This window comes from Arachis stenosperma, chromosome 4 (assembly GCF_014773155.1).
Source record: "Arachis stenosperma cultivar V10309 chromosome 4, arast.V10309.gnm1.PFL2, whole genome shotgun sequence".
Lineage (NCBI taxonomy): Eukaryota > Viridiplantae > Streptophyta > Magnoliopsida > Fabales > Fabaceae > Arachis > Arachis stenosperma.
The window spans coordinates 1,652,342-1,665,917 of NC_080380.1; the positions used below are offsets into that span (position 1 = coordinate 1,652,342).

Genomic DNA, 13,576 nt, shown 5'->3' on the forward strand with positions numbered 1-13,576 from the left:
TTTTCATTTTAGTAACATGTTATGATTTATACTTTTGTACGAATATTTGTCGTAAATTTAACTAATTTATCTATAACTATACTTTTAGACTTAAAATGAAATGTGTAACATAGAGCATACGGGTGTTCGCGGTGTGGTTTGGATCGGTTTTGAGTAAAAAACTAATCCGATCCGAACACTAATTTTACTTGCGGTACGGTTTGGATTGGATGACTTATAAAAAAAAAATCCGATCCGATCCGCCCCAATTTCAAATGGTTTGGATTGGATTGGATTTGCAATTTTGTAAATTAAAAAAATTAAATACATATAACAAGTCACAACATCAAATTTTAAATAATCAACAATGACATAACAAGTCTCAACAATATTTTAAAATACCAACGATAACATAATAATAGAAATAAAATTATAGATTAGGTAAAATAAATAAATAAATAACATTTTGAACATAAAACATTTTTTTTTGGTGACGAACATAAAACATTTATTAACTAATAATAATACATGAATAATATAAAAATGTTTAACAAATTAAACATGTTATAAGTATAATTGTAAATATAATAATAAAATAATAATAGTATAGCATATTGTGCGGTTTGGATTGGATTGGATCGGTTATGAAAAGTAGATCCGATCAAGCAGTTTGCAAAAAATAGAATCCAATCAAATCCGAATCAGTGCGATTTTAATCGGTTTTCGGTTTGGATTGGATTGGATGAACGGTTTAATTTGGATTGGTTTGTATTTGAACACCCCTAATAGAGCACAACATTATATGGCAATTATTTTTCGAACGATGTTAGTAAAATATTATATTGTCGATAAACTTTAGGTTTAATTATTCTGTTAGTCCCTATAGTTTCGCGAAATTTTCAATTAGGTCCCTATACTTTTTTTCCTTTTAATTAGTCCCTGCAACAACTTTTTTTTTCAATTAGGTCCCTCTTAGTAGTAATTGACTTAATTATCTAGGGACCAACTAAAAAAGAAAAATTGGTGCAGAAACTCAAATAAAAGGAAAAGAAAGTATAGGGACTCAATTGAAAAAAAAAATTGGTGCAGGGTCTCAATTAAAAGGAAAAAAAATATATGAATCTAATTAAAAATTTTGCGAAACTATAGGGACTAACAGAGTAATTAAACCTAAACTTTGTTAGTTTTTTAGTATAAAGTTTAGTGCGAAATTAATATACTACCAATATAATTATATATATTCTTATTTTTTTAGGTTTCTTTTCTTATCATTCAAAAATATTATAAATTTTAAATTATTTTATTTACATTTTATTTAAAATAAATATAAAATAACATATTTAATACACTTATTATATAATAACAATAATAGTATTATACTAAAATAAAAAAATTTATGATTATAAAATACTATTTTTAATTTATCACGTCAAATTAAAATATAAGCCCGGATATAACACTAATACATTTTAGAACAAAAGTGGATTCTCTCCAAACAAAAAAATTAAATAGTGTGTAGTGTTTAATTTAATCATTTATTACTTTTTTTTATTTATTTTTGGTCTCATTTATAAAATTAAAAATGAGAAATCACACCATGTTTTATCAAAGGTTAAAAATGTTAAAAAAATCAATTTTCTTTTGAAACACTAGGACCCAAGATAGCAAAACTAGGGCTGGCAATGGGTAGGGTAGGGTAGGGTTTGGACCCTACCCTAACTCTACATGCGGGTTGAAAATTTCATTAAAACTCTACCCTACCCTACCCGCGGGTTGAGAATCTCACAACCCTAACCCTACCCGCACCCTAAAATTCTAAACCCTACCCTACCCTACCATATCCGCAGAAATATCAAAATTTTTCAAAGTAAATATAAAATTCAATTATTTCGAATTTTATACGTATTAATAACATAAAAAATAAAAAATTAATGCTCTAAATTATTTAATTAACTAACTAGTTTTGTGGTTGTCCATTTATTATAAGTCATTACATAAGAGAGGTTGTGGGTTCAACTCTCACTTCCTTCACTATATAGAGAAATTTTTATAAAATATGTGTTATATATGAGGTGCGGGTAGGGTAGGGTAGGGTACACCCTAAACCCGTACCTTACCCTACTCGCAGGCATACCCAGACCGTACCCTACCCTACCCACTGCGGGTAGGGTAGCCTACCCTATCCGAACGGATTGGACCGAGTTGAATACCCGCGGGTAGGGTATGAATTGCCAGCCCTAAGCAAAACCCCTTTTGGAATGGCCTGTTCGCTTCAGCGAGGTTCAATCTTCCTCTTCAACTATCGACCCAAAAAAAAAAAAAATCTTCCTCTTCAACTAACTTCATCCCATAATCCTACCTCAACCACCGTCACCAAACCCCACTTCCTTTGTTTTCCTCTTTCTTCCCAATCTCACCAACTTCTACCACCTCCTCTATGTCATGGACCTGCATCCCGAAACCGCAACGACCTCCTCTCCCACCTTCGCTTCCATCGGCCGCAGGAGCCTCAAGGACATGTCCATTTCCGAGCTCATTTCCGTTCTGCGCGCCGATTTCGACACCGTTGAAGAGGTTTTGTTGGCCACAGACGCCAAACACAAAGCTGAGATCAGTCCACTTTATGAAAAGATCGAATTAGAGAGGCTAACGAGGCTTCGACTGGAATCGGAGCTGAAGACGAAGCAGGAGGAGCAGCGTTGTCACAAGTGTGAGAGAATACAAGAGGGTTACGAAATGTTGCTTAAGGAAGTGAAGAAGAGCGGGTTGACTGATTATAAGAACAATGCTATTATTGAAGAATTAAGGAACACGAATCGAGAGTTGGAGATTCAAAATAACAAAGCAACTGATGAATTGGCTACGATTAGGATCAGATGCAGTCAATTGGAGAATGCAAGGATTGTGAGTTTGGCTACCATTGAGAAGCTTAGGGTTGAGAATTGCAAATTGAGAAAGGAATTGAATAAAGGGGTTAATTTTGTAGTCAAAGATGAACAAGACAAGGAATTCAATGAAATGGATGTTTGCGGTTCTGCCTCTTTGCAAAGAATTAAAGACATTGGTCAAAGCCAATCTTCATCAGGTATGGAAAAATTCTGCTTGCTTGTAACTAACTAGATGGATAGATTTCTTGCTTTGGCCGGAGAGTGTGGTTGACTAGAAGGCTGATAGGAACCTGTATGATGGTAATTAGGCAGAAATTAGATATTTGGGTATTAGGGAATATTAGTAATGAGAGTAATATTATTATAAAGGATTTAACTATCTTGTGTAGCATATTTTTAATAGTATAATAATAGAAACCTTTTAAGTTTTTGATGTATTTAATTTATTGAAAATGTAAAAAAGTTGTCTCTTTTGATAATTTCTGGTAAAACATTTTCTATGTGTCCTTGTGCACATGTTAGCAGGACCCTATTATAAATAAGGGACTACACAATTGTCTATTTTAATAGGGAGGTGAATAGTAAATATCGTAGAGCCTTGGATCATTTAGGAGTTTTGTATCATTCACTTGAAGTAGAGTGAATTGTATACTTAGTTCTTTACTCATCTTAGTTATACTCAATTTCAATACAATCATAATTATACATTCAATTATCTACATCTTCTTTCTTTATTCTTAATTATTCTTATTCTAGTCCTAGCAATGGCCCATCCTCCTTGAATCAAGCCAGTGAGAACTTAGTCACAGTGTTTGATGGTAGTGGACCAAAAGAGAAAAACCTGAATTGAACTAGATAGAAGTAGAAGTCTTTGTCTTGATGTAGTTTGCTCAGTTACCGGGTTGCTTAAACAGGTATTTTGATAACAACAATGCTATTTGAACCCGGAATGGGTGTAGACACCAAAGTTGCATCCCAAGCAAAAATTAAAAAAGTATACCTCTATATTAAACTCAATCCCAAATTCCCAATGAATCAGACTTCACCACCAAAATAAAATGGGGAAAATTCAATGACACACTGTAGGAAATATAGTATGTACATGGGTTATATAGTTTGTCTATCAGGTCGATAACAAATTGGGCAAAAACAGGACTAAATAGCCTTGAACCAGTGGACCTTGTTGTCATATACGCAAAGAAGGGGGGGGGGGGGGGGAATAGAAGAAAATTTCCACACATGGAAAAGTTGTGTAATCAAGGTTCACAAACAGCTGCTAGGCACAAATAGTGAGGCGAGAAAAGCCTATGGCTTTGACATGTTGACCCGCACTAGGTTCACTTATTCGAACTATTTTTTTTTAGCTTAAATGGTGCTTTTATGGTAACCATAAAGTGCTGACATGAGCGCCTTTGATACCCTTCATTAACAATATTTTGCTTCTTTTTACCGATAGGAATCCATTTAATATAAATAGGTCAAGGCTCCAATCTTTGGCACCCAAATTGAGTTCTCCAAGAGAAGCTACCCGTCCAGGGTAACTTGAAGAGAAATCGTGGTGGTGTGGTGGGCTCAGGTTTCCAGTGTGATAGAACATAACCAACTAGCTTGGTGGTGTAACATTTCTGCTTGAGATAAGGTGAAATGCTTACATGGTTCCTGTCCCCCCTGTTTTATTATTATTATTATTATTAGTAGAAGTAAGGAAGAGAGACTTAACATGAGGAATAAATACGGCTAGCCAAATAAATAAATAGATCGATCCAGGACTTGCATCAATAAATGCACCATTATTTACTAAGGATATGTTTGAATGTCTTTCTTTTGGGTCTTTTGCTGTTATTGATTGGTTGATCCCAGTGTATACGATTTCCTGTTCTATTAAGTGAGCTGAAGTAGCTTGTAACTTCTCATACTGTTATAACTTAGATCAGAAAATAGCTTGTAACTGGTAACTATTTGTTGTAACTTCAACTGAATAAATACTGGTTTTCTTCTTTTTCTTTCGAGATATACTTTTTGGAACGATTGATAGTTTATTCCAAAGAATAATTGGAAATTATAATAAATTGCAGTTTGCATTAGAGAAGTATTTGCTAGTGCAATCTCTTCTTCTCTCTTTTTGGGCTAACAGAAGACTGACCAGTTTTGAGTAGAACATATTTACATTAGAATTATGCTATATAAACAGCTCGACAACCGGCAACCTTCTAATACATGTATGTGGGAACCACTAAAAATATTGTATTACACATACATGTTGTTTTAGGAAATAATGATTTCTTTTAAAAAACCCCTTAATAATGATGTCATTAATTGAATTATGAGTGTTATGGTGTTACAATGTTAAGGTTCTATTTTTATTTAAGTGTTGTAATTTTTGGACTTGATTTGGTAACAAAGGTTAGTGTACAAGCATCCTGTGTATTTAGATAGAGTTTAGCAAACAGTCACATCCAAATGGTTGATGCAACATAAGTATTAGTGGCTGATTACACAGCTTAAAACAGTGACCTTGAGGATTGACAACTTTTAACGGTTGTCCGAACGTTGTCCTTCACCTAATTTGGTTACAACGTTTTGATAAATTGTTTGGTTATGTAGGTGGACTGTTCTTTAAAGTGTTGGATATGGATTCATGCAACAATGTGTCAGGGGATGCTGCATTTGAAGCTGTTGCTGAGGTTTACTCAGAAAGTGATGACGATGGACATTTAGAACCAGTTCCTAGAATGGAGTTTGATTCCTTAGAAGCTGTTCAGACATTTTACAAGAGGTATGCCAGGCTAATTGGTTTTGGTTGGAAGATCAGGACCTCGAAAAAAGGGTTTGATGGGAGACCAAATTATGTGGTACTTGCATGCACTCGTGGGGATCGCCGTGTATCTAGTGTTGACTAGATCAAATCAAAATCAGATTCCTAATTTCTTTCTTGAATCTTTTATGTAAATAGAATTAATTATAAATCTTTTCCTTTTTTAGGTTTAGCTTAATTTTAGGGATTTTATGATTAGAAATCTTTTCTTTATTTTAGGCTAGTATTTTTCCTTTCTTTCCTATTTTCTAGTTATTTCTATTTCTGTAATTCCTCTATAAAGAGGCTGATTCCCTGTATTTTTTATAATACAATACATTCAAACACTTCAATTTGGTATCAGAGCAGGATCTCTGCACTGTGCCTCTGATTTATAGCTATGGCTGACAGTTCCTCAGTCATTAATCCTGAACAGAAGGAGAACACCACTCCTACTCCATCAGATTTAAAATCTGAGCAACGGGTACTAGTTAGTGGTGACTCCCATTCAGTTCAGATCACCACATTTCGACTCAATGGGTCAAATTACCTTAGGTGGTCTCAATCAGTTCAGATGTATATCCGTGGAAGAGGGAAGATTGGATATCTCACTGGTGAGCGAAGCCAGCCTAACATCACTGACCCACAATATCATGTGTGGGATACCGAAAATTCCATAGTGATGACATGGCTGGTGAACTCAATGGAGGAGGATATCAGCAGTAACTACATGTACTATACCACAGCCAAAGAATTGTGGGATAGTGTCAAGGAGATGTACTCTGATCTTGGGAATAAATCCCAGATTTATGAATTTACTCTAAAAGCTAGAGAAATTCAACAAAGGAGTGACAATGTCACCAAATATTTCCACACATTGAAGCGGGTGTGGCAGGATCTTGACCACTTCAATAACTACAAGTGGAATTCAGCCGCTGATGCCAAACACCACCAACAAACAGTGGAAGAAGGGAGGATATTCCAGTTTCTTGCAGGCCTCAACGTGGAGCTAGATGAAGTTCGTGGCAGAATTATTGGAAGAGCAATCCTACCCTCAATTGGAGAAGTATTTGCTGAAGTTAGAAGAGAGGAAACTCGTAGAGCTGTGATGATGGGAAAATGCAAGACTGAACAGACCTCTTTGGAGTCTAATGCACTTTTAGTGGCACCTGCTGCACTTAAAAGTTCATCAAATCAGAAGCACCCCTCCAATCTTTGGTGTGACCACTGCAATAAACCTCGTCACACCCGAGAAACCTGCTGGAAGATTCATGGAAAACCAGCACATCTTAAAGGCAGCAAACCTGGTCCCAAAATACGCTCTACCCCAACTGCTCATGAGGCTGAAAAATCATCATTGAGTAAGGAACAGGTTGAGCAGCTCATAAGGCTGTTAAATTCCAGTTCTGTGTCTAGTACTCCTAGTGGTTCTTTGGCTCAAACAGGTAATTTTAGTATTCCTATGTCCCTTAACTGCACCTCAAACTTGAATGCACCATGGATTGTCGATTCAGGTGCATCTGACCATATGACCAGCCTCTCTCCTTTATTTAAAACTTATTCTCCTTGCTTTGAAAATGAAAAAATTAGAGTTGCTGATGGAAGTTTTTCATCTATTGCTGGAAAAGGTACAATTAAACTGTCCAAAAACATTGACCTAAGAAATGTCCTACATGTACCAAAGCTTTCTTGTAATCTTCTCTCTATTAGTAAGATCTGCAAGGATTCCAATTGTGCTGTGACATTCTTTGACACTCATGGTATTTTTCAGGACCGGACTTCGGGGAAGATGATTGGCAGTGCTAAGATGATGGATGGGCTTTATCACTTTGAGGATATTTCGGAGGATAAAATAGCTCAAGGATTTAGTGGTATAAGTTCTATGCCTATAAAGGACCAAATAATTCTCTGGCACAATAGATTAGGACACCCTAGTTTTCCATATCTCAAACATTTGTTTCCAAGTTTGTTTAAAAATATTGATTCTTCCTTACTTAAATGTGAAAGTTGTATTCGTTCAAAAAGCCATAGAGCTCCTTATTACTCTCAACCTTATCATGCATCTAAACCTTTCCACTTGATTCATAGTGATGTATGGGGTCCATCAAAAATAACAACTCAATTTGGAAAAAAATGGTTTGTAACTTTTATCGATGACCACACACGACTATGTTGGATCTATCTCATGCATGAAAAATCTGAGGTTTCTAAAATTTTTCAGTATTTTTCAACAATGGTAGAAACACAATTTGACACAAAAATTTCAATATTAAGAAGTGATAATGGCACTGAATACTTTAATAAAAATCTTGGTGAATTTCTTCAAAAGAAAGGTATTCAACATCAATCTACATGCCCCAATACACCCCAACAAAATGGCGTTGCTGAAAGGAAGAATAAACACCTTCTTGAAGTAGCACGTGCCATTATGTTTGAGGGTAATGTTCCAAAGTATTTATGGGGAGATGCTGTTCTAACAGCAGCCTATCTCATAAATCGAATGCCCACACGTGTGTTAAATTACTGCACACCGTTGGATACTTTCAAAAAGAATTTTCCAGCATGTAGGTTGCATTCTGACTTACCTTTAAAAGTATTTGGTTGCACTGTGTTTTTACATACACCTTCATATCGAAGTAAACTTGATCCAAGGGCAGAAAAATGCATTTTTATTGGCTATTCCCCAAGTCAAAAGGGTTATAAATGTTTCAATCCACACACCAAGAAATTTCATGTAAGTATGGATGTTACTTTTTTGGAACATGAAACATTTTTTCAAAAGAATTCTCTTCAGGGGGAGAGTCTAAGGGAAGAAAATTTTTTGCATGAACCTTTACCCACTCCTATTTTACATATTGAGGATACAACTTCCACTAATCAAGTAAATTCTGAAACAATTGCAAAACAAGATGTGAAAACCAATTCTGAAATTGTGCCAGAATTAGTTGGAATCCAAACAGGAAAAGAAATACCACAAGAAAAGGAGCTTCGGTGTTATGTTCGGAAATATCCCAAGAAGACTAGAGAACAGCCCATCATCTCTGTACCAACCCAATCTGAAAACCCGGAAGACGGCCCAACTATAGTACTTCAGGAACTTCCAGGTAAATCTGAAATTGTCACTTCTAATAATAATTTGCCAATAGCCCTTAGGAAAGAAACTAGAACCTGCACCAAAAAAGTACTCAAAAACAGCACCAACCATCCTATTTCCAATTATGTCTCTTACCAAAATCTCTCTCAAAAACATCGAGCTTTTACTTCTAAAATTACAAATCTGTTTGAGCCTAGGAATATAGAGGAAGCACTAGATGATCCCAACTGGAAATTAGCAGTGATGGAAGAGTGGCATGCACTCAAGAAAAATGAAACTTGGGAGATTGTAGATCTGCCACAGAATACAAAATTGGTTGGCTGCAGGTGGGTTTTTACCATCAAGTGCAATGCTGATGGAAGCATAGAGAGGTATAAGGCTAGGTTAGTAGCTAGGGGATATACACAAACCTATGGAGTAGACTATCGAGAGACTTTTGCTCCAGTTGCCAAACTCAGTTCTGTGCGGATTCTCTTATCTCTTGCTGCGAATTACAATTGGCCTTTACATCAATTGGATATAAAGAATGCTTTCCTGAATGGGGAACTAGAGGAAGAGGTGTTCATGAAACTTCCACCTGGATTTGAAGCTGAACTAGGGAGGAACAAAGTGTGCAAACTAAAGAAATCTCTCTATGGATTGAAACAATCCCCAAGAGCTTGGTTTGAACGACTTGGAATGGTGGTGAAGGGACTTGGTTATACTCAAAGCCAAGCTGACCATACATTTTTCTATAAGCATTCAGCAGCTAATAAAACTGCCATCTTAATTGTATATGTGGATGACATTATTCTGACAGGTGATGATTTTTGGGAGCTAAAAGACTTGAAGGAGAAGCTTGCCAAAGCATTTGAAATCAAAGAACTTGGCTCATTAAAATACTTCCTTGGAATTGAATTTGCAAGGTCTAAGGAAGGCATTTTTATGAACCAACGAAAGTACATCCTAGATCTTTTAAAAGAGACGGGATTACTTGGTTGTAAAGCTGCTGAAACACCTATAGAGCCCAACTTAAAATTGAAGCCAGCTGAACCAGAAAATGTAATGGACAAAGGGAGATATCAGCGGTTGGTAGGAAGGCTAATCTATTTATCCCATACACGCCCGGATATAGCCTTTGCTGTGAGCATGGTAAGCCAGTTTATGCATTCACCTGGTCAAGAACACATGGATGCTGTCTTTAGAATCCTAAGGTACTTGAAAGGGTCGCCTGGGAAAGGGTTACTCTATAAAAAGCATGGACATCTTCAAGTAGAAGCTTATACAGATGCAGATTGGGCTGGGAATGTCATGGATAGAAGGTCAACATCTGGGTATTGTACTTTTGTTGGCGGAAACCTGGTTAGTTGGAGGAGTAAAAAACAGAGTGTTGTGGCACGAAGTAGTGCAGAAGCTGAGTTTAGAGCAGTGGCTCATGGAATATGTGAAGCACTATGGGTAGAGAAAATCCTACAAGAACTAAAAGTTTCCATTTCTCCACCAATGAGGTTGTATTGTGACAACAAATCTGCAATTTCCATTTCTCATAATCCAGTGTTGCATGATAGAACTAAACATGTTGAAGTTGACAAGCATTTTATCAGGGAAAAGATTGAGAGAGGACAGATTTGCATCTCCTATGTTCCAACTACGGAACAATTAGCAGATGTTCTAACTAAAGGATTACCCAAGAAGACTTTTGATAGCATAATAAGCAAGCTGTCAATGAATGATATCTTCAAGCCAGCTTGAGGGGGAGTGTTGACTAGATCAAATCAAAATCAGATTCCTAATTTCTTTCTTGAATCTTTTATGTAAATAGAATTAATTATAAATCTTTTCCTTTTTTAGGTTTAGCTTAATTTTAGGGATTTTATGATTAGAAATCTTTTCTTTATTTTAGGCTAGTATTTTTCCTTTCTTTCCTATTTTCTAGTTATTTCTATTTCTGTAATTCCTCTATAAAGAGGCTGATTCCCTGTATTTTTTATAATACAATACATTCAAACACTTCAATTTCTAGTATTTCGACAACTCTTCCGACCCAATTCACAAAATGTTCTGCAAAGATCAATGTGAAGAAAGGGAAAGATGGAAAGTGGATGATTAGAAAGGTAGATCTTGATCACAACCATGACTTAAGCCCTTTAAATTTAAAATACTCAGGAAACACGACTATTAGCACACTCATTTAGGATTAATACGCATTTAAATGCTTTATTTTTCCTTTTCAAAACCCATGTAAAAAGCTTTTACTACACATTAACTAACAAAACTCCACCGTTTGAGTTTTTATGTATAATATTGGACTTGATTGGAACCTTTGCCTAATCCCATCTTCATGTTTCTTATAAATAAAATTCATTCGTCAAGTATTTATTTATTTATTTAGTTTATCTACCACTTTGATATGTGATCAGCACTCGAAGAGGTGGTAAGAGATTCTCGTTTAACTATAAAAAGAAACTATCAATTAACTGTTACAAATTCAGTAGATAGCAAAATGTAAGTCCTGGCTTGATATTAGGTGAATGCAATTTCCCCTCTGTTGTCGAATAAACTCCTCTGCTCTTGCCCCTTACCAAATTGCCATGAACAACACAGTCAAGACTGGAATGGATTTTCTTAATTTTTTATTTTACTTGAATGGATTTTCTTAATTTTTTATTTTACTTGAAAAAATAAAGTGTGATTTTTTAGTATACATTTTATAAGTGAAACAAAAAAAAAAACATAAAAAAAATATTAAAAGATTAGAGATTATATTTTAATTTCTCAGTTAAAAAAAAATTAAAAAGATCTATTCTCCTCCCATTATCAACCAGGAGCGGACTGCGGACCCACTTTATGAGTAGAGGGGCCACTTGCACCCATTGAAATTTTGAAGAAAAAGTAAAAATTATATATAGCTATATATATGCCTCCATTGGTATATTGTCTTTGCCCTAAAGCAAATTATAAATGATTCTTTCGAAGTTTTATGTTTTAAAAAAAATTATTTTGTAAACTTAATATGCAGTAATATTTATCTTCTTAAATTTGTTTTAGTATTAAAATTAAAAAAATAAATTAATTTAATAAAAAATTAACGAGTAGTAATAATGTACTTTTTTAAATTAACCAATTAGTTAATTATTAAGCTAAAACAATAAATAAATTTATCAATGTATTTTTTTTATTTTCAAAAATTATTTGATATAAAAAAGAGTATTATTCATTTGACATAAGTCTTTTATGAAATGTCCATAATAAAACTGTTCACATCCACTCATGCAATCACTAACAAGATCTCTATCAACATTAAGACCCAACTGATAAGCCACGTCCTATTAAGTAATAGTCATCTCCTCATAGGACAGGTGAAAAATATGAGACTCTAGAAGATATCTCTCCATCAATACGGAAACCAATACTCAATTATGGAACGGTCTCACTCAATCATATAGGCCAAGTGCTCAAAACCAGCACGTTTGATTATGGAACGGTCTCACTCAATCATATAGGCCAGGTGCTCAAAACCAGCACGTTTGAACCTTTGAGGTATATCTTCACGCTTGTTAGGTCTCGCCAATAAATTCCATCGCGTCCATAAAACTCTATTAAACTAAAAAAAAATTATGTAAAATTTATGCTCAAAATAATACAAATTTTATATTCATTAAAGACAAAACTTTAATGTTATACCAGTTGAAAAAATTTGATAATAGTAACCTAATAATTTTTGCTCCATCAAAATAACTAAAATAAAATACTTAAAAATTAATATAAATAGTTTTCAACTATTTTTTTTTTTAAAATAACAATAATCAAAGTAACCTAATCTAAATAATTAACCCAAAATAAATATAACCAACAAATGGCACAAGACTATTATAACATATTTAACATAAACTAAAAATAAAAAATGAAACAATTAAAACATATAAATATACATAACAAATTTAAATGAAATATTGATCTAAATACCCTTTAAATACATTTATTTAAAATTATCTAATATGATATAATCTAAATTAAACAACATATTATCTCAAGTAAATACACTTTATAACCATTATCTATTTTATTATTATCTAATTAATTATATTTATATTAATACTTAATCCTAATTTTTACAAAATATCTATTCTAAATATTTAAATAAAATAACATTATAAAAAATAAATAAAAAATAATTTATAAACAAAAAAATAGTTTAAAAAACTTATTTGAAATTTGATGTATGCTGAGATGAGATCAGAGGAGAGGAGAGGAGGAGAATAAATTTTGAGAGTAAATTTTTTATTTGGGCGAGTGAAATGAAGAGGGGCCACTTTATATAACAAATTCGTCGTACAGTTAGAAGAACTTTATTGTTTGCTTAGGACCCGTTTAAAAAGTTTTAAAAGTTATTTTTTTGAGTTTTTGACTTACAAAAAGTCATATTAACGTTGTTTGGTATTGTTTTTTAAATATGCTTTTAACTTTTCAAAAAGTTATTTAAGAGATTTTGAAAAAGTAAAAAAATTTGACTTCTCTTCTTCTCAAAAACTATTTTATCACTCTTATTTATCAAAATAACTTTAAAACAAGTACTTCTATGATAAAAATTTAAATATAAAATAATTTATTTATAAGCTGGTTTTAATATAAGTTCTTATGTTTTAAACTCTTTTTCTAAAAGAGTTTAATTAAGTTGTTTACCCAAACTGGTTCTTAAAGCTCGTCGCCAAGCTAAGCAAATTTTATCTAATTTTTTAAAGTTTGCTGTTGTATTAGGCGAACTTGTTAAATTTTAAAAAGAAAAAGGTGAATTGTTGATATATAATGTGAAATTCATTTGTTTATGGAATTAATTATTTT

At 33.6% G+C, this 13,576-nt stretch overlaps 1 protein-coding gene across 1 annotated transcript; it reads left to right on the forward strand.

Annotated features, from left to right (window-relative positions):
* Positions 1–2,236: 2,236 nt before the first annotated feature.
* On the forward strand, positions 2,237–5,772 carry LOC130974321 (uncharacterized). The gene is made up of 2 exons (XM_057899147.1): positions 2,237–3,064; positions 5,472–5,772. Exons 1-2 carry the CDS (start codon positions 2,422–2,424, stop codon positions 5,765–5,767), a joined length of 939 nt encoding a protein of 312 aa, XP_057755130.1. The 5' UTR covers positions 2,237–2,421; the 3' UTR covers positions 5,768–5,772.
* The last annotated feature ends 7,804 nt before the right edge of the window (positions 5,773–13,576 follow it).